The following is a 22,781-nucleotide window of genomic DNA, read 5'->3' on the forward strand; positions in this document are numbered from 1 at the left end:
TTAATATTTATTTAATACCTGTCTCAGTAATTGCATTCTAAAATACATAGGTGCTCATTTAAGCTGTTATGCGTATGGACTGGCGAGTGATGGAAGTTATCACTGTGCCAGGTATCACTATGCCATATTATTAATGAACCAGTTATAACTGTGTCATGTTATTACTGAACCAGTTATAACTGTGTCATGTTATTACTGAACCAGTTATAACTGTGTCATGTTATTATTGAACCAGTTATAACTGTGTCATGTTATTACTGAACCAGTTATAACTGTGTCATGTTATAACTGCATGCATTACTGAACCTGTACTATCCAATGTATTCTCACAAACCCAATGTACCTTCTTATATATATATAAATAAATAAATAAAATAAACTTGAGGGTTGTTTTGAAGACCCAGGTCAATATTGAAATCACCTCCCAGAATGATGTGATTTTTGTTGAGATTGTTATTTATGATAAGATTCCTTACGTTGTCTGAGAATGAAGCTATGTTGTTATGAATAGCATTTGCTTCCACAACCTGCTCCTTAAGTGCATTCCATTTTTCCACTACTCTCACGCTAAAAGAAAACTTCCTAACATCTCTGTGACTCATCTGAGTTTCCAGTTTCCACCCATGTCCCCTCGTTCTGTTACTATTCCGTGTGAACATTTCGTTTCTGTCCACTCTGTCAATCCCCCTGAGGATTTTATACGTTCCTATCATGTCCCCCCTCTCCCTTCTTTTTTCTAGTGTCGTAAGGCACAGTTCCTTCAGACGCTCCTCATACCCCATCCCTCGTAGCTCTGGGACGAGTCTCGTTGCAAACCTCTGAACCTTTTCCAGTTTCCTTATATGCTTCTTCAGATGAGGACTCCATGATGAGGCAGCATACTCTAAGACTGGCCTCACGTAGGCAGTGTAAAGCGCTCTAAATGCCTTCTTACTTAGGTCTCTGAATGATGTTCTAACTTTTGCCAGTGTAGAGTATGCTGCTATCGTTATCCTATTTATATGTGCTTCAGGAGATAGATTAGGTGTTACGTCCACGCCCAGGTCTCTCGCATCGTCACAGATAGGCAGTTCCCCTTCATTGTGTACTGTCCCTTTGGTCTCCTATCACCTAGTCCCATTTCCATAACTTTACATTTGCTCGTGTTGAACTCCAGTAGCCAATTCTCTGACCATCTCTGCAACCTGTTCAGGTCCTCTTGGAGGATCCTGCAATCTTCATCTGTCACAACTCTTCTCATCAACTTTGCGTCATCCACGAACATCGACATGTAGGACTCTACTCCTGTAAACATGTCGTTAACATATATTAGATATAGAATTGGTCCCAGCACCGATCCTTGAGGTACTCCACTCCTTACTGTTCGCCAGTCCGACTTCTCGCCCCTTACCGTAACTCTTCGGCTCTTTCCTGTTAGGTAGTTCCTTATCCATGCTAGGGCCTTTCCTCCCACCCCCGCCTGCCTCTCGAGTTTGAACAGCAGTCTCATTTGCGGTACTGTATCAAAGGCTTTTTGGCAGTCCAGAAATATACAGTCTGCCCAACCATCTCTGTCCTGTTTTATCCTCGTTATTTTATCATAGAATTCCAAAAGGTTTGTTAGGCACGATTTCCCTGTCCAGAACCCATGTTGATGTTTGTTCACAAACCTAACGTTCTCCAGGTGTGCAACCAGTCGTAGCCTAATTATTCTTTCAAGTATTTTACAGGGAATGCTTGTCAGTGATACAGGTCTATAGTTAAGTGCCTCCTCCCTATCACCTTTCTTGAAAATCGGTACATTTGCCTTCTTCCAGCAACTGGGCAATTCTCCCGACATAAGTGACTCATTAAAGATCATTGCCAGAGGCACGCTGAGGGCCTGCGCTGCTTCTTTTAGTATCTACGGTGATACTGTGTCTGGTCCAACCGCTTTAGTTGCATCCAGTGTTGTCAACTGTTTCATTACCTCCTCTGCTGTCACTTCAATATCTGATTGTCTTTCATCTAGGGCAATCCCTTCTAACAATGGGAGCTGCTCAGGCTCGGTTGTGAACACTCCATGGAAGCTGGCATTCAGTGCCTCGCAGATTTCCTTGTCACTTTCAGTATATGCCCCTTTCTGTTTTCCTTAGTCTTGTTACTTGGTCGTTCACTGACATTTTTCTTCTTATATGGCTGTGTAGTACTTTAGGTGGCTTTTCGCTTTGATTGCAATATCGTTCTCATATTTCCTTTCCGATGTTCGTCTTATGTTAATGTAATCGTTCCTAGCTCTGTTGCATCTGATCCTGTTGTCCTCTGTCCTTTGTCTTCTGTACTTCCTCCACTTCTGCCTGCTGGCCATTTTTGCTTCCTGACACTGTCTATTAAACTATGGGTTATTATATTCCCTCATTTGTTTTCCTTTACTGTTGGTATAAATCTCTCTCTCACACACTTTATGATGGTGGTCGAGACAAAGTTCTGCTCCTCTAAATCCTCCGCTTGACTCATTTTAAATAGTCTCACCAACACCCTGCATGGTACACGCATAAGTGACACTGGTACCCTCACCGAAAAGGTGGGACGAAATGACATAAATGTAAGCTGGAAACGTAAATGAGTCAAAGAAACATAAGGAGAGACTCATACTCTGCTCGAGTGGTGAGTGGTCAACACTTGGAATGACCGGAAAGAAGTTGTGGAAGCCACCTACATCCACAACTTTAAAACCAGATTCGATAAAGAATTCGAATGTCACAAAAGGTATATTATACCGCAAGAGGTAACAATAAGGGCTAGCATGGGAGGCATAAAGAACTAGGACCTCACTCCGTCAAGGACACGGGGCTCGTAGCCAGCTGTGTTATGCAACACCAGCACACTGTTGTGCAACATATACATATTGTCGCAATTAAATAGCCCCACACCCCCTTACCCTCCCTGCAGTATTTTCCTCCTTGAGGTGTTAGGGACCTGCTGGCAAGGCCACTATTCATCAAGTATTACGTGTCTATTTACGAAACCTGTATATCCTCGATCATGACGGTTTAGTCTGTATTTATTACACAGTTTACCAGTTTGTAAACTTTACCACAAGACTGTTGTTGCTATAGATAACCTCGTAGTGCTCCGGAGTTCATAATTGTTAAAAATGTAGACTAAGTCTTCATGACAGAAGGAAGATGTACAGGTTTCGTAAGTGGTCACAAGTGCTTGATGAATCCTGGTCCATCCTGGGACGTATAATACCTTGTTTAGAGACAGTTGCGGTCCACTTCTTGAACCACTTGTGATATAAAATTACTTAATATATGTATATACATTTGTGTATGTATGTATATATGTATGTGTGTATTAAAAACTGTGTACCTGGCTTCACAAGGTTGTTACTTGCTTAGTTAAATAAACTATGGGGTTCAGTTTCTGAACCCATTGTGCCTCTGTAACCCTTTCCACCACCGCCCACGGGATGGGTATGGGGTGCATAATAAACAAATGCACTAACTGTTCTGTGTGTGTGTGTGGATGATTGACGGGGCTCTGGTGGTGTTGGGGTGGGGGTGGGGGGTGGGGGGGGTAAGGGGTAATGAGGGAGCGTATAGTGGTGTCCAGTCAGATGGAGCCCTGGGAGGTGTCGGGTCAGCAGGAGCCGGATAATGGTGTCCGGTCAGTGGGGTGGGGGCCAACTCCTATTATATCTCCAACCACTCTGTCCAACCAATGCTATATTTTTTTTAGAGTTTTCTTCTATAATATTCATTGATAACTTCATGCACAGGTCTGTAACTTTATTTCCTAACTTGTGTTCCCAGCACACACATATCGAGGTATTTAGCTTCGTTCTCGATATACAAGCTAAATCCTACATAATCCAGGATTCGATTCCCGGAAGGGACAACAACCCGTCGTCATCATTGTAACTATAAGGTGTGAAGGATAGATGAAATTGTTTATGTAATAATCTAAGATGAGGTCTGATAAAGACCTTTTGTGCCCTCTGTAGTGCTTTTGTGCTACCGCTCACAGGATGAGTATGGGGTGCACAATAAACTAGCCGCCTTCGGCGGCAACATTCAAATCAAATCCGTCGTCATCAACAAAGGCCAAATGCACTTTAAACCTTGTTACGAGTGTCTGTTTACGAGTGAAAACAGGTTTACACGCCACTCATAACAGATGACGTTCGAACTCGAAATGTCATCCAACAAACTCACACTAAACATAGAAAAGACCTACTACATCTTATTTGGAAGCAAATCAACAAATGCAATTCAGCTTCAGATAGACAATGTTAACATCAGCAATAAAAATGATGGAAAGTTCCTTGGCCTGTACTTAGACAAGAGACTCGACTTCAGCACCCATATTCAACACAACATATTCAATACAGTTTTGATATTCCTAGAGTACGACTTAATCAAACTAGAAATGCTCTACAAATCAAGGGGCCCAGAATGTGGAATGACCTTCCCAACCATGTTAAAGACTGTACCTCTCTCAACCAGTTTAAGTTAAAAACGAAGCTATACCTAATAAATTCCCTGTAACCTACCTTACCCTTCTATTGTCAACCAATGTCTGTTTTTCTTTAAAGAGCGCTGTTTGTCGACTTAATTGTATTTGTGCTGCTTTTTCATCTTTGTTTTCATTTCTTGTTTTCATTCTAATCATTATGCTCAATTAGTATTAAGCTTGTCATTTAAGTTTATCATGCCCGAAACGCTTTGCGTAATAGTGGCTTTAGGCATTGTATGTACTAGCTCTACCTATAAGTTAAACAATCTTTGTAAAAATTTATTGTATGTATGTACCTTACCTAAATAAACATTTTATTTTTTTATTTTATTTTACATAACTAAGAAAGTCTCTAAAACAGTTGGTATACTCTCTAAAATCAGACATTATGTACCTTACTCTGCTCTCTCTCACTATATTATGCACTTATCCCTATCTTATGGTATCTGTGCATTAGGTTCAACCTCTGCAAACTACCTCAAGCCCATCATCACCCAGCTACCAGAACACTAACAAACTTTGCTTTCAGACAACACACAGCTTCCCTGTTTAAATTCCTAAACATGCTAAACATAAATTCACTCCACACATTCTCTTGTCCCAATTACATTTACAAAACCTTTTTCTTAAGTACAAACCCTGTTCTGAAACTCTTCCTGGACAGTTGTAATAGAACACATAATCACCACACCAGACATAAATATCTCTTTGATATCCCCAGAGTCAAACTTAATCTGTGTACACACTTTATGCAAATAAAGAGACCCAGTCTATAGAACTCACTCCTTAACGAATTGAAAAGCTGTCCAACTTTTGCCTTATTCAAAAACAAAAACAAAAAGTACCTACTTTCATCATAATTTCCTACCTAGTGCTTAACTCGCACTTATCTAGTGCTACCCAATACCCCAATATATGTACCTATAAGCCATATAACTTTACCATTGTAATCTTTGATATCATCTGATATCATGGTTGTTATATTGAGTGCATATTCAACTGCATTATTCCTTGAAATGATCCTCAAATTGTGTTACAATGAACCAACTGATAACCCTGATATTTTACCCTTATGTACCTTAATAATCCTTGTCATTATAGTGTATTGTTATTATTATGTATTAATCTAATCTTTGTTTATTGTGTTAAAATTTCTTACAATGTACCTGTAAATTTTTTTTTTCAATTTTACTAGAAATTATCTACTTAAAAGTATCTGTTATATTAAGGACTATCCCGAAACGCTATGCGTGCTAGTGGCTTTACAAGAGTGTAAAATCATCATTACTATGTACTCTCTTAACCCCCACTGTACCTTCTTGCATATAAATAAATAAAATGAATAAATTAATAAATAAATAAATACATAAATAAATAAATAAACTGCAGGTTTTCACTGGCGACCTCTCATCGAATCGCAGCTCTGTAAATGCTTCACCCACGCACCTCAAATATAAATAATCGTAAACAGAACCTAAACACTTAAATCTAACCTATACCTAATTATACATTGAACTCTTATATATAATAATATTAATTTATACATGAGAAAACTACAGTATTTGTATACACAATACATAAAATACCTCAGTAAATCGCTGATAAATGTAAAGTTCTACATATCTGAAACACAAATAGAAAAAGCTAGCAACTTGTCGTTAGGCTAAGCTCGTTAAAGCAGCAACCACCCGACCACCACTTAAATTCATCTATTTAAGTCGACATATAATCTGTCGCTCTGTTGGTGTTTGCTTTGCTTCCTTGTTTATCATCAAATTTAAATATAGTACAGCATATTCAATGTCATTATTTAACACAGTTTGTGTCACTGTTTAGTTAGATTAGTTCATTTATTATGCACCCCATACCCATCTTGTGGGCGGTAGTGGAAAGGGTTAGAGGCACATAATGGGCTCAGGGACTGAACCTCCACAGTTCATTTAGATAAGCAAGTTACAATCTTGATGAGCTAGTTACAAAATTCAATATAAGTCGTCACATCAACAATGGGTTCGAGATCGACCACAAGTACAATTTCTAAATTAAGCAACTGACATATGTGGAGAGCTAGTGTCACAATTGATATGTTTGTCCTGCACACCGTCCCCCATTGAGTGGGCAGCGGTGGATAGGTTACAATCACTTAGTTACTACCTACAGTTAGCAAACTGGGGATATTTGGCTAAAATTTCTGGTAGCAGATCATTTTGAATGAAATATTTACACATCGCTGGAACATTGGTTATAGAATTGTCTCTAAATTCACGTATCTTTTCGCACTCCATCACATAGTGTCGGAGGGTGTGCGAATAATTTTGTTGACACAGTTTACATTTGGTCAGGTCTTCATCGGCAGATAATGAGAATTCCTGTGACACAGAACAGTCAAATCAGTGTTATGAAAATCAAGAACAAAACTGGTCCAAAGACCATTCCCTGAGGCACCTCACTTTTTTATGTATCTTACCAGACAAATTTCCATTCAGAGCTATACAATGTTTCATCTAAATAATAATTTTTGCAATCAGCTTAGTGCATATACAGTGGGATTTAATTCGATAAGCTCAAGTACGTATATTGAGGTAATGAAATACATCTCAAAATAATAGAATATCTTAGGCTATTTCTTCTCTTTTAATTAATAAGACTGTCTTCGAAGAAGAACTTTATCAAATACTTTCTTAAAATCCAGATATATAATGTATACCGCCTTCCTTTCGACGAACATATTAAGATTGTATTAAGATGTTGAAAGAAAAAACTGATAATTTTGATATATTTCTGTGAGAGCCATACTAGGAATGTAATTAGATTGAGGGTAATTAAGTGTTGCCATGTGTATCCAGGCTAAGAGTTTACCGACTTAAACTGGTTGTTCGATAATTCCAAGAATAAGGCTTCTATTCCCTTTTATGTTTTAGTGGGACATTTGCAAGATTCCTGTATAATAATAAGAATCTATATAAATAAAAATGGAAATGTTCGTTTGTGCATAACCGCTAATCTCCGAAAGTTCTTCACTGATTGCTTTGAAATTTTTACACAACGTTCCATTCGCATCAGAGCAGGTTTATATATATATACTATATAGATGTCACGTCTGTGACGGTAAAAAATAACATGCTTTTTCTGAAAAATTGTGTTTTTCATGTGAGGGAAATCTTCGAAACCTTTTTACCGATTGCTTTGAAATTTTGACACAACGCTGTATTCGAATAGGCGCGTCTTTATATATACCTACTATATAGATGCCACCCCTGTGACAGGTAAAAACATGCGTTTTTGAAAAACAGCGCCATCTGTTGCACATAATAGCAACATGCACACTATACTAAATATGTCACGAATTCCCTTCCGATGTTTCCGATTGATAAATTTTATTTTTTATAGATTTCGATTTATTTTATTTTTTATTGAATTATTTTGTGTGACATTGTGTTGGAATTGAGCTGTGTTGTTTACCATACAGTTCATTTCGTAAGTAAGTAATTATCAAAAGAAGGCACCAAACCGGGAAGGCTATGTAGCACCATCAAATGTGCGGGGTAATCAGAGGGCGCTAAATATCACCAAGGATGCCAATACGAGAACAGAAACGCATAAGGTGAATGATATCAAAAGTATCCGAGTCACCAAGAATACGATCAAGAGACAAGACGGTCAGAAAACAAGACACACGCTCGTCCCGGAAGTTAGGACATTCAACAAGGATATGCAGGACCGTAAGAGGGACAATGCAATTAGAACAATATGGAGCAGGGTGGCGCTCCATCAAGTGACCATGAGTTAAGCGAGTATGGCCAATAAGCAACCTGGCCAGAGTCGTTTCCCATCGCCGATTACGGTGGCAGGAGGACGGCCACGAGGACACACAACTTTTAAGAGTACGTAGTTTGTTACCAGTAACAGATGACCAAGAAGCCTGCCAACGGGTAAGGACGGAGGAACGGATAACCAGGTAAAAGTCGGAATAAGGAATACCTTTACGAGAGATGGGACAAGAGGGGACAGCTTCTCTGGCGGCAGCATTCGCACACTCATTTGAAGAGACACCAATATGGCTGGGAACTCAACAAAACTCAATCGACTTAAATTTACTGTGAACAAGAAACAGCCAATGCTGGATCTCGACAACTACTGGATGAACCGGATTAAAGGACCCGAGAGCCATGAGGGCACTACGAGAGTCAACAACAACTACAAAGGAAGATTGACAACGAGAAAGCAGGAGACAAAGAGCATAGAGAATAGCATAAAGCTCCGCTGTAAAGATGCTAGTCTCCGGAGGTAAGCGACACATATAAGTGCAATCAGGAAAAACAACAGAGTAGCCAACACCGTCCGCAGACTTAGACCCATCGGTGAAGATGGAAACGGAGCGGGAGTGAGAAGAAAAGTGCTCAAGGAAAAGGCGTTTTAGAACCGTAAGAGGGGTAAAAGCTTTAATGATGTGGGTCAAGGATGTACAAAACTACGGAAGGGGGACTCTCCATGGGGGCAAAGAAGGAACAACACGAGGAGAAATATTAGAAATACGAACAGAAAGAGAATCCTGTAAGCGAGATAACCGGACAGAAAGAGGGAGGTGGGGAAGAGGAACAGGAACCGCAGGAGGGGTAAATGTTAAAGCACGACAGAGGCGAGAGGAAGGATGTTGTAAGGACCACGCAAGATAGCGAAGACAGAAGTGATCACGGCGGTCCTGGAGAGATAAAAAGTCAGAGTCAACATACAAGCTGAGGACGGGAGTCAAACGAAAGGCACCAGAACTGAGGCGCAACCAGTATGGTGCAAAGCATCAAGACGGCAAAGAGTAGACGGAGAAGCAGAAGTGTAAGCAGGGCAACCATAATCGAGCTTAGACAGGATGAGAGAGGAATGTAAAGCGAGGAGAGTGCGCCTATCCGCCCCCCAAGAAGTATGGGACAATATCCGAAGGAGGGTAAGGGCCTTAGAGCTCTCAACACGGAGGTAAGAGATATGGGGAGACCAAGACAAACGAGTATCAAAGAATAACCCCAAAAGCTTCGCGGAATCTTTGTACTCAAGGGGATGACCATAAAGTGACAAAGAGGAACGAAGAACGACCCGTTTCCGAGTAAAAGTCATGGCACAAGTCTTAGTAGTAGAAAACTTGAAGCCATGATTGGTGGCCCAAGATGACACGGCACCAATCGCAAGTTGAAGCCGACATTGAAGGAGAGGCGAATCATCACCCTGACAGCAAAGGGTAAGATCATCGACATAGAGAGCGGAGAAGACACCAGAAGGAAGAGAGGAAAGAAGACCATTGAGGGCAACCAGAAAAAAGAGTAGTGCTCAGAACACTACCCTGGGGCACACCTTCGTATTGCTGAAAAGAGGGAGAGAGAGCGGTACCCAGGCGCACCCGAAAGGAACGACAAGAGAGGAAGCTGCGGAGAAAGAGAGGGAGACAACCACGAAGGCAAAAAGAATTAAGCTGAGATAGACTATGATACCGCCAAGTGGTGTCGTAAGCCTTTTCCAGGTCAAAAATTACGGCAACAACAGAGGTCTTCGCAGTAAAAGCAGTATGAATATTGACCTCCAAGTTCACCAGGACATCTTCATCTGTCTGATGAAGATTAAGCCACCTCTAAGGTGGCTTAATCTTCATCAATCAATCAATCTGTGACAGATAAAACTATGCTTTTCTTGAAAAACAGCGCCATCTGTTGCATGTAAGAGCAACATATATGCTATACTAAATATGTTACAATTCCATTTCAATGTTTCTGATTGTATTGATTAATTGAATTTTCATAGATTTTGATTTATTTTCATTTTGATATAATTATTTTGTGTGAATTGCGTTGGAATTGAGCTGTGTTGTTTACCATACCCTTCATTTCATGAGTATAGTTTATTTTATTTTTATTTTTCATATTTTCATTTCATTTTTTAACTGTTTTTCTTATTTTTCAGTGATGGGAACATCAGATCACTTGATTTTCCCAATTTTCTGATGGGAACATCAAACCATTTGGGAAGGCATCGGACGAGGGAGTGGGGAATGGTGGGGAGGACGATGGGACGGAAGTGTGAGTTGGTGGGGAAGACGAGGGGACAAGGGAGGGGGTCATAGTGGGGAAGTACGAGAGGACGGGGGGTTTTGGATGGTGGGAACAAGGGGATGCGGAATGGAGAATGCTGGGGAGGACAAAGGGACAGGGGAGTGGGACATGGTGGGAAGGAAGAGGGAACGGTGGAGTGGGGAATGGTGGGGGAGGACTGGAGGACAGGGAAGGTTGCTGTGGCTGGGTACTGCTAATAATAATAATAATAATAATAATAATAATAATAATAATAATAATAATAATAAAGACACTACAATACCATAGTGTTTGAAGGAAGATGAAGGAAAGACCTCTGACAAGCTGCTGACTTCCTGTTCCCATCGAAGCCACTAGAGATAGTGGCCCTCAAGTTAATTCAGGTAAAGATAAGTTCATGCGCCAGGCAAGACTGTGGGAGGCGAGGTCTGTGCTTACTGTGCTCCGTCTATCTACATCTGAAACTGAATGAAGTCCCAGCCGTTCCTCCTAATAGCACGTCGCATTTCGACGTATACTTCACCTAAGGCCAAAAATTGTCGTACTAGAAAATGGTAGCGACTCCCGAAATTAACACACTGACCCGTTTTCTGTTTTGGGTCCTCTGGTAGGTTGGGCTAAGGGAACTTTAATAAGACAGTTTCTTGATGTTGGAAAACCTTAGGAGGACGGGTTGGAAGTCACCCTCCACCACATTCCCGCCTAATGTATCCCAATTCTTAACTACTCTGACACTGAAAACATTCTTTTGTAAATGTCTCTGTGGCTCTCTTGGATACTTCCATCTGTACTCCCTTGCTGTGTTTCCCAGCCTTGTCTGCCCTGTGTGTGTGTGTGTGTGTGTGTGTGTGTGTGTGTGTGTGTGTGTGTGTGTGTGTGTGTGTGTGTGTGTGTGTGTGTGTGTAATTACCTAAGTGTAATTACCTAAGTGTAGTTACAGGATGAGAGCTACGCTCGTGGTGTCCCGTCTTCCCAGCACTCTTTGTCATATAACGCTTTGAAACTACTGACGGTCTTGGCCTCCACCACCTTCTCACCTAACTTGTTCCAACCGTCTACCACTCTATTTGCGAAGGTGTGTGTGTGTGTGTGTGTGTGTGTGTGCGCGCGTGCGCCTACATACAAATTATCATACACGCAGACTCCCTCACTTCCTTGTTACATGTGTGCCTGCCTAGATGTGCTTACAGGTTGAGTGTCAGTTTTTTAGCCCGCCTTTTAATCATCAGACTTTTAATACAATTACTATTTACTAATTATTTCTTACATAATTACATTTAAAACTGTACTGAGTTAGCTTCTCCAATTTCCCTGTCTAATCTGTTTCACTTAATTAAGCCGAGATTCTTTCTGGCACATCTGTGGGGCATTTGCGTCTCCATTTACATTCTGCGTCTGATCGTCCTGCTGTGCCTCGCTGTAAACGTCGCTCTGGCCTACCTGGCCAGCCCGGCCGTCTAAAATAAAATTACTTATGGTAACTATGTGGTTGATACTGCAAACATGTCGTGATGAACTATCAGAAAGTTGACCTTTGTAGTACTGAATTTGCCTAAACAGAATAACCTTTCATATTTATGTTTTTAATAAACCTTAACGTAACGTAGCCTAGCAATCCAAGGCCTAATACACGCCTAATATGGTATATGTGCTATAATTGGCCTAGGAATATTTATGTTTGGTTTCTAGCTTTATTTTTCCAGACTATAAAAATAGTACACAAAAGTGGCTTTCTGGGGCTCCATTACTACATCTTGGCACGATCGAACACATGGTTACTAAAGGTACTACCATTTCAGGAGGCTGGAGTGACTGTGAGGAAGTAGGCCGGCCGCACTCTCCAAACATATTCTTGACTATCCTGACCTACCCTTACCCAGTATTAGCCCGAAAATAAAACGAAAAGCAGATTGTTCGGAAGACCGCCCGGTCAAGCACCCAGTTGATGTTTGCCTAACAATGGTGATTGTAATTCATAAAACCATCTACCGTAACCTTAGCTACAACAATTAAATTAAATAATTACATATACTGTTGTAAATTAAAACAGTATTGACGTAGACGCGCGCCTACATCTTGGTAACTTTACACCTTGCTCAAGGTATTGTTGAGAACAACTAGTTAATTAAGTCTACCATTTGTACCTCCGACGCATACTGCGAGCGGTGGCGGCAACAGTAGTGCCGTAATGAGTTTATTAACTGGAATTCAGCGTGTATAGTTATCAAGACGTAGTCGCAAGTGTATAACAACCATCAAGAACACTCTGCACACTTACTCAGTACCCCACATGATGCTTGGCGTGCGAAGGTCCCTTTTGTGTTTGATCATTTTCTCGAGGAAGTGACCGCGGAAGGTGACTGGCTGTGGCGTCTCGCACCCTCACGGCTCTCTACCGCTCCTAGTTCTGCTTCTCTTGTTTTATTTCAGTTAACATCACACGGTGCATTACCGGGTGTTTTATCAGTGCAAATGGACCACTTTTGTTAATAAGACTCCGAGTTCCTGTAGATGTTCCCTCCGAGACGCGAGTGTGGAACATGCAGAATGTGTCAGTGGTAATCAGCAGGGGTCGTAGTTCTGAGTGGGCATAAAAGCAAGTACGACCCGTCGACACGACCAGTCACCACTACCAGCCAATATGAGCAGCGTGCACGACTAGCCAGCACGACACACCCCTCACTACTGAGGCTATGCGAGCCTCCACCACCACTAAACTGGCAACTCACTCCACATTCCACTCACTGCCCAACGTCTGCCCCACCCTCCCACCTTGCAATAAGGGGGGTCCAGCTCACTTATGTTGAAAAGTAGGGCCTCTTCTTTTCAGAGACAAGGGTAAAATAATAATAATAGTAGTAATAATAATAATAATATTATTATTACTATTAAAAAATAAACAAATATTTACCTTAGTTCCATATATTGTTGCTTCCTGGCACCTGTCATCTCTTGGCCAGGCACACTGTTGCTTCCTGACACTTGTCATCTCTTGGTCAGGCACACTGTTGCTTCCTGGCACCTGTCATCTCTTGGTCAGGCACACTGTTGCTTCCTGGCACCTGTCATCTCTTGGTCAGGCACACTGTTGCTTCCTGACACTTGTCATCTCTTGGCCAGGCACACTGTTGCTTCCTGACACTTGTCATCTCTTGGTCAGGCACACTGTTGCTTCCTGACACTTGTCATCTCTTGGTCAGGCACACTGTTGCTTCCTGGCACCTGTCATCTCTTGGCCAGGCACACTGTTGCTTCCTGACACTTGTCATCTCTTGGTCAGGCACACTGTTGCTTCCTGACACTTGTCATCTCTTGGCCAGGCACACTGTTGCTTCCTGACACTTGTCATCTCTTGGTCAGGCACACTGTTGCTTCCTGACACTTGTCATCTCTTGGTCAGGCACACTGTTGCTTCCTGACACTTGTCACCTCTTGGTCAGGCACACTGTTGCTTCCTGACACTTGTCATCTCTTGGTCAGGCACACTGTTGCTTCCTGACACTTGTCATCTCTTGGTCAGGCACACTGTTGCTTCCTGGCACCTGTCATCTCTTGGTCAGGCACACTGTTGCTTCCTGACACTTGTCATCTCTTGGTCAGGCACACTGTTGCTTCCTGACACTTGTCATCTCTTGGTCAGGCACACTGTTGCTTCCAGACACTTGTCATCTCTTGGTCAGGCACACTGTTGCTTCCTGACACTTGTCATCTCTTGGTCAGGCACACTGTTGCTTCCTGGCACTTGTCATCTCTTGGTCAGGCACACTGTTGCTTCCAGACACTTGTCATCTCTTGGCCAGGCACACTGTTGCTTCCAGACACTTGTCATCTCTTGGTCAGGCACACTGTTGCTTCCTGACACTTGTCATCTCTTGGCCAGGCACACTGTTGCTTCCTGACACTTGTCATCTCTTGGTCAGGCACACTGTTGCTTCCTGGCACCTGTCATCTCTTGGTCAGGCACACTGTTGCTTCCTGACACCTGTCATCTCTTGGTCAGGCACACTGTTGCTTCCTGACACTTGTCATCTCTTGGCCAGGCACACTGTTGCTTCCTGACACTTGTCATCTCTTGGTCAGGCACACTGTTGCTTCCTGGCACCTGTCATCTCTTGGTCAGGCACATTGCATCAAAGTCTGAAGCAAATGACAAAACTACAGCAACCTTGAGTCATGAATGCAGCCGCGCATCAGTAAGTTAAGACCCAAGCCGAGATTTGTTAATATTCACAACTAAAAAGAGCTGTCCACAGAAACATGATTTGTTGTTGTTGTTGTTATTATTACATTTAGATACATCTTCATTTGTGCAGCAGCTACCTTAGACTACATGAAGGGAAGTACAGCATGTCAAAAAACTAGCTACGTGATGCTAAAACTCCCCATCACACAGGATGGTTAGTCATTCAAAGGTATGTGATATGTAGTGTGCACTGGCAAACTCTTGATGAATTATGATGCTATCATAAACACAAGAGTGAATATGGCAGCAGTGATACTAAAAGTACGCATTGCAGTCTCCGTGGTGTAGTGTTAAGACATTCGCCTGGCGTTCCGCGAGCGCTATGTCATGAGTTCGTATCCTGGCCGGAGAGGATTTACTGGGCGCAAATCCTTAACTGTAGCCTCTGTTTAACGCAACAGTAAAATGGGTACTTGGATGAAAAAACAATTCTTCGCGGCAAGGGATCGTATTCCAGGGACCTGCCCGAAACGCTACGCGTACTATAGTGGCTCTACAAGAATGTAACAACTCTTGTATATATCTCAAAAAAAAAAAAAAAAAAAAAAGTCTCAGTCTCGCAGGATGGTTAGTCATACACATGTGCTTCTAAACATGGACAAAGTCCCAGAGACAGAGAAGGATATAGGATGCTTAGTAATGAACTAAACTCTCCTGATGAAGGAGGTGATCAGGAAGGGGAAGACAACTTTTCCCACATGTTCAAACTCCGGGAAATCCTTCGTCAAACTCATTCCTTAACATGTAAATCTGGCTGTCGTTATTTTTTTGTGTCGGTGGCAGTATAATACTGTATCAGCATAATACTGTTTGTGTCAGCATAATACTGTTTGTGTCAGCATAATACTGTTTGTGTCAGCATAATACTGTTTGTGTCAGCATAATACTGTTTGTGTCAGCATAATACTGTTTGTGTCAGCATAATACTGTATCAGCATAATACTGTTTGTATCAGCATAATACTGTTTGTGTCAGCATAAGACTGTGTCAGCATAATACTGTGTGTCAGTATAATACTGTGTGTCAGTATAGTACTGTGTGTCAGCATAAGACTGTGTCAGCATAATACTTTGTGTCAGCAAAATGCTGTGTGTCAGCATAATGCTGTGTGTGTCAGCATAATACTGTGTATCAGAATAACACTGTGTGTCAGCATAATATTTTGTCAGTATAATACTGTGAGTCAGGATAGTACTGTGTATTCACCTAGTTGTGTTTGCCGGGGTTGAGTTCTACTCTTTCGGCCCGCCTCTCAACTGTCAATCAACTATTTCTACCACTACTTTTTTCCACACCCCCCAGGAAGCAACCCGTGACAGCTGACTAACTCCCAGGTACCTATTTACTGCTAGGTAACAGGGGCATAGGGTGAAAGAAACTCTGCCCATCGTTTCTCGCCGGCACCCGGGATCGAACCCGGGACCATAGGATCACTTGTCCAGCGTGCTGTCCACTCGGCCACCGGCTCCCCGCTCGGGCACTGTGTCAGCATAATACTGTGCGTCAGCATAATAATGTGTCAGCATAATACTGTGCGTCAGCATAATAATGTGTCAGCATAATACTGTGTATCAGTATATTACTGTCAGCATAATACTGTGTGTCAGCATATTATTTTGTCAGCATAATACTGTGTCAGCATAATGCTGTGTGTGTGTGTGTGTGTGTGTGTACTCACTTATTTGTACTCACCTATTTGTGCTTGCGGGGGTTGAGCTTTGGCTCTTTGGTCCCGCCTCTCAACTGTCAATCAACTGGTGTACAGGTTCCTGAGCCTACTGGGCTCTATCATATCTACACTTGAAACTGTGTATGGAGTCAGCCTCCACCACATCACTGCCTAATGATCTTAAAAGGATTTCAAGATTTTAAAGTATGCATAAATTACTTTGCAAGTCGTTGAAAATTTATCTCAGAGGCGCGAATACAGTAATACAACCAATAAATGTATTGAGTCCTTGCATTACTGTGTTCGTGCAATCAAAGTGTTCTGTGATATCCACCATAACGACAAGATCTAGAACACATTCCCGACCCTTCTGTTAACGCATATCCCCTTTCTTTCCTGTTTCATAAACATCTCTATTTCACAATAAGGTTTATTAAACTAGAGCTAGCAGTACTACAGCATGATCAATGATGATAAAATACATGAAAAGTACATAATTTTTGTAATGCTGACGTTTGCGTCATTGCTAGGGCGATATCCTGCCACAACACTGAGAGCTCTGAGCGTCTCTCTTCACTGACCCAGTCTGACAACGACGTGGCAGTACAGAGGGACCTCAAGGACGAATCATTTGAATCCGGTTACACACTCAAGTAGAGAGCCATCACACAGCTGCACCTTGCTAACGACTCCTTCCTGTCTGGAAGGGTACACATTCTTTATTTTTCATCTGTAAAAACTAAGCCTAGATAATGACATGTGTAAAACGCAAAGTTAAGAATAGTTTAGGTGCTAATATACCCCCGTAATGTGAACAATCATATCATAGTATGTTTGATGTCTTCCCTAGGGACATAGTTTTACAGTGAACAGTTTAATACTTTAAACAAGGTAGGACTGAGAATGCTTCCCTGTGGGGTGCCTTGTTCAAACCACTTGTCAAAGTTTTATGCTTTTAGAACCGTAATGAAGACTTCATGTTGGAAACAAAACCTCTTATCTAAGAGGAAACCCTTCAACCATCCATGTCTGGGAGTTTCCCTCATCTGTACAGGTACACTTGACTACGTGTTCAATACGTCAACCAAACCCTCCACACACCCTGCATTACACTGATGAAATGTAGACTAATTGATGAAAGGTTAATATTTCACTCAAAATTCTAAACCACAAGAAATATTGGTTAGGTAACTGAAGTTTGTTGACTGTTGCTCATGCTTGCAGGTGACTGTAAGTCTCTCCTACCGCCACTAAGTGGTAAGTGTGCGGTGCTCCACAAGCAAATTAAAGTTGCACGTAACTAGTTCACAACAAGTTTAATTCTTATTACAGTTCAGTATTACATATTACATTTGAATATTACATATTACTTATGTAATACATTGTAATTACACATTACATTTATATATTAGTATCAGATGAGCTTGAAGATGACTGGAGGGTGCCAGCATGCGTAACAATTGCTGCGACTGTAACTTACCTGCCACTTACTAACAGTATGGACCTGGGAGTAATTAATCAAGTGATCAAACTAAAATTCCAGTAGTAACCAATGCTTAAAAATACATCTCAATGTGTATATATCTATTAAGTCTCTCCTCATTACTGGAAAGGTGATCTTTATGGCCAGTGTGACATAAGAATTTCTCAATATATTACACTAAGTTTTGGAAAACTTTTGACAACTCGTTCCTTCACTAAATACATCATTTGGATTCAGTTATACAAATTTAATGATGTAATGGTATATATAACCATGGGAAATGTATTCTTATCTGTACCAGGTTAATTGACGTCAGTGAGTTAAGTGACCTGTAGGTTCGTTCTTGTTGGCATGGAAAAGTGACACTTTGTACGCTGGTCACACTGAAACAACAGGCTGCTTGTAGTAAGTACACCCAACCCTGGTGCGAGGTCAGTTCTGTAACAAGGAAGAAGAGGGAGTACAATACAGTCCTTGTCTGCATTAATGGGCAGCATCTGGTATTAACAAACAGAGGCGGTACATATCGCAGACGAAGCGAGACACAGTCACAGTACAACTCATCTGCTCAACTAATCAGTCGAGTTTTGTACGTTATGATAACCAACGTTACAAATGCAGTCTACTATGAAAAGTAAAGGTTCACAAATATCTGCGCTTTCTGTGCATCGGACTCGGTAGGTTAGGTGGGTTCCTGGTGAGGATAGGAGGTGGGATTTTTGACGGAGTAGCAAATGAAGAGAACGGCCATTACATACCAATACTAGAACACATCAACAGCGTAAAGGAAAGCATAAAAGTGAGATTTTAGTATCAAACAGTTCCTACAAGAGTCAAGAAACATATGCAGAACAATTGAATTCCGACACAGAAATAAGCCCAAGGACTATGGCAGAGAGGTTCATAGTAATAGAATAACAAACCTCTCATTAATTTTGACAACAGTCTCACAACTTAAAACTACACATTTTTGCCAGGATAAAATATTCCAAGGCAATCCTTCCTACTTGTCTGGATGAGTAAACCTTAAAGGCTGAATAATGTTAGGATGAACAACAGCATCGTTGTAGCACACTCTCATCTGGAGTTATGTGTGCATGACATAATAACTGAATCCCTTGGATCCCTCCATGAATACCATGGTGGATCTATCTTGAGGTCATCTTGAGATGATTTCGGGGCTTTAGTGTCCCCGCGGCCCGGTCCTCGACCAGGCCTCCACCCCCAGGAAGCAGCCCGTGACAGCTGACTAACACCCAGGTACCTATTTTACTGCTAGGTAACAGAGGCATAGGCATAGAGGTGAAAGAAACTTTTGCCCATTGTTTCTCGCCGGCGCCCGGGATCGAACCCGGGACCACAGGATCACAAGACCCGCGTGCTGTCCGCTCGGCCGACCGGCTACTGAATCTCTTCTGCAGGTAGATGATAAGGCTCGAAGATTTATTAAGACATTCTATAATAAATTTATTTTAGTTCATTCTCTACTACCGTCGTGGCCATTCATTTATGGCAATGCTAACAAACGTATATACATTCTCGTTCATTCTAAATTGTTTCTTAGTAATCATTTATTGGAATTAATTAATAGTATAATTGTTTATATAAGCATCTACCTCAGTATCAGAGTAAAATCTTCCACATAAATATACTCTCACCCTGTTTATTTTTACACTTAGATTTATATTAGAGTAAACTTCTAGATTTACTTAGATGAATATGTAATTTTTTGGGAATTATCTATTTGAACTCACTTTGTTTTCTTAGGTTCATACTAATTACAGGATTTTAACTAACCATTACTAAGCTAATTATCTTTAAGATCATTTTACTTTACGATTATTATTTTTCTTATTATTTTTTATTTTACATTTATATTGTCAGTCTTTACTGATTTTTTCTTTTTTTTCTTTTATCTAGCTTCTGTGTCCTTCCTGGCTATCTATTGGATCTTTATTTTACTTCTAATTTGTTACTATTTTATGTGTATTTGCTTCTATTCTTGTGTCTTATGGCAGACACAAGTGTCTTACTTCTACACTTTGTTTTACAGCAGATTTAATATTTAACTGTTTTCTGTAATTGCTAGTCTTATTGTATCGTGATCCCTCTGCATTTCCATGCACACTGTTATTGATCCTGATCTAAATCTTATGTCTCATATCTACACCAACCAGCACATTGATCATCATTATTGCAAGTATTACACAGCACACCAGGCTAAAAAGAAACTCCAAAATAGCACCTGCTTATCAGTTTACAACCAAAACGTTAGATCACTTGGTAAACATTTTGACGATATAAATGCATTACTCACAGCACTAGGTACTAACTTATCGTTCATTATTTTAACAGAAACTTGGCTAAATAAAGACTATACCCAACTCTACAACTTAGCTGGTTATAAAGCCATTCACAACTGTAGGCCTAATAAAAAAAGATGGCGGCACAGCTATATATTACCGAGATACATTTATCTGCAACAGTGTCATTAGTGATAGTAACGACTACTGTAAATATACTTTTGCTCAGTTTACAATTAAATCCCTTAAATCCTCCTTGACTATTGGAGCAATCTATAGATTTCCCAATATTAACATTGCTTTTTTCTCAGATAACCTAAGGAATCTCATTATAAACAACAATCTCAACAAAAACCACATCATTCTGGGAGGAGACTTCAATATTTACCTGGGTCAACAAAATTGCGCTCAAGTTGACTATTTCCTTAACAGCATGAACTCCTGTATGCTAATCCCCACAATCACCAAACCTACCCGAGTCACTCAAACATCAGCCACTACCTTGGACCACATATGGACTAACATAACAGCTCCCCTTGTATCTGGTATAATCTACGACAGAACAACTGATCACTATCCTACCTTTCTCATTGAGAACATGGACATGACACCACCAAAAAGCAAGAAACTTACATTCAGGTTACACAGTGAATCAGCTTTAGGCAATCTTACAAATGCAGTTCACAATATTAACTGGGATTCTGAATTCAATAATACTCAGGATATAAATTCATTAGTTAACCTCTTCCTCTCCAAAACTCTAATTAAGCCTCAACAACCTTTATTGTCCCCTTCTTACCATGCAAGTAACTGACAAAAGATTAAACAATCCATGGCTCACAAGTGGCATTCTCAACTCAATCAACAAGAAAATGGTCACTGCTTGCATCACAAGCGGGGATGTTTCTGGCGGGGGAGAAAGAAACAATTGCGCAGCGCGTCCCGCGGCGTTGCGCGGGCAGTTTGGGGCCGTATAAATACGGGCGCACAACGGGGCTCCGCCTCACTCCGCCTGCCCTCGCCGCTGCCCTCGCAAAACTGAAACTTTGAATATTTACATGTTCAATATTAAGTTTTATATAATATCAACTTTGTTAAGTCTATAATATAAACCGTGTTTAATATAAACTTTATATAATTACTTACTTTATGTGAACTTTATATATTTACATGTTCTGCAGAATTTAATCTTCAATAAACTGTAACGCCCCATACTGCCAGTATCTTTCTCCCCCTGGTCAGAAACATGAATATGAAAAGAAACTTAGAATTGGCCTAGTTCCAAAGGAAGTAGCTAAAAGGTCCCCATCAATGCTTACCAGTATCATAAGAAAGGCAAAACTTTCATATTATGTGAATAGATTCAATGAAGCGAAAGGCAACATGAAAAGCACATGGAAAACCATCTCTAGTATCCTAGGAACTAAACAACACTCACATAACCAAATAAAACTCTATAAGGATGGGTATACACCGTCAACTGATTTAGGAATGGCAAATGAATTTAATAGCTTCTTTTCATCGGTTGGTGTTAATCTTGCCAGAAAAATCCCACAGACTCAGACACATATTAACACATACCTCTCAGGCAGCTATCCAAACTCTCTTCTCCTTTCACCAATCAGCCCGGCAGATGTTGTGTCCATCATACACTCTCTAAAAACCAAGCCAGGGAACACCAGTGAAATTCCGTCCATTGTATACAAGAGCGCCTCCTATGCCCTTGCGTCACCCATAACTCTACTGTTCAACAAATCTATAGTGTCACACCTTCCCTGATATCCTTAAAAAAGCAAGAGTAACGTCAGTCCATAAAGGAGGTAATCCGGCGGACATAAACAATTATAGACCAATATCATATTTACCCATTCTATCAAAAATATTTGAAAAAAATGATCTACAAACAGCTCCATTCCTACCTCATAAAATTTGACATACTCAGCCCCTGTCAGTTTGGCTTCCGGTCCCAAAAGAGCACCAATGATGCAATCATTAGTCTCCTTGACGTAATCTACTCAGCCCTTGACAAAAATGAGTTCCGATTGGACTCTTCATTGACCTAAGAAAAACCTTTGATACTGTTAATCGCAGGACTAAACAAGGCGTGAGACATATTAGCATGGGAAGGAATTGTGTGGGAGCATCTGTGAGATGGTCAGCACTGAGAACCCCCAGTAAGAGGGGGGGGGGGTAAAAGGAGAATTAGTCACAATGAGAGTGGGAGCCGCTTCAGGGGAACAAGGTGATCACCACTGGGGACTTGGAGCTCGACCCTACCACAGAGGAGGGAGAGGAGCAGAGGGGAGTAGTTGGGAGAGTCAAAGGAGTAGCTTGGGCTGGGCCCAATGTGGCAGGGGCTACAGAGCCCAGTCTTCCATCACAGTCTGATTCGGGGGCCTGGTCACACACCCAACGAGCCTGGGTAAGAAAGGTCAGTTTGGTTTCCATATATTTCATTCATTCTAAAAGTCTGGGGCCTGGAACCATGGAATACCACCTACCAGGGCAGCCAGGAAGGACGAACGCTGGC

At 41.2% G+C, this 22,781-nt stretch overlaps 1 protein-coding gene across 1 annotated transcript in view; it reads right to left on the bottom strand.

The window, feature by feature from the left end:
• Positions 1-13,289, bottom strand: part of LOC123763905 (cytosolic phospholipase A2) — a 40,262-nt gene extending 26,973 nt beyond the window's left edge. The window contains exon 1 of the mRNA XM_069330163.1: positions 12,832-13,289. Coding sequence (XP_069186264.1) covers positions 12,832-12,884 — 53 coding nt within the window. The 5' untranslated portion in view covers positions 12,885-13,289. The remainder of the gene's footprint in view (positions 1-12,831) is intronic.
• Positions 13,290-22,781: the final 9,492 nt, after the last annotated feature.

Source organism: Procambarus clarkii, chromosome 23 (genome assembly GCF_040958095.1).
Source record: "Procambarus clarkii isolate CNS0578487 chromosome 23, FALCON_Pclarkii_2.0, whole genome shotgun sequence".
NCBI lineage: Eukaryota > Metazoa > Arthropoda > Malacostraca > Decapoda > Cambaridae > Procambarus > Procambarus clarkii.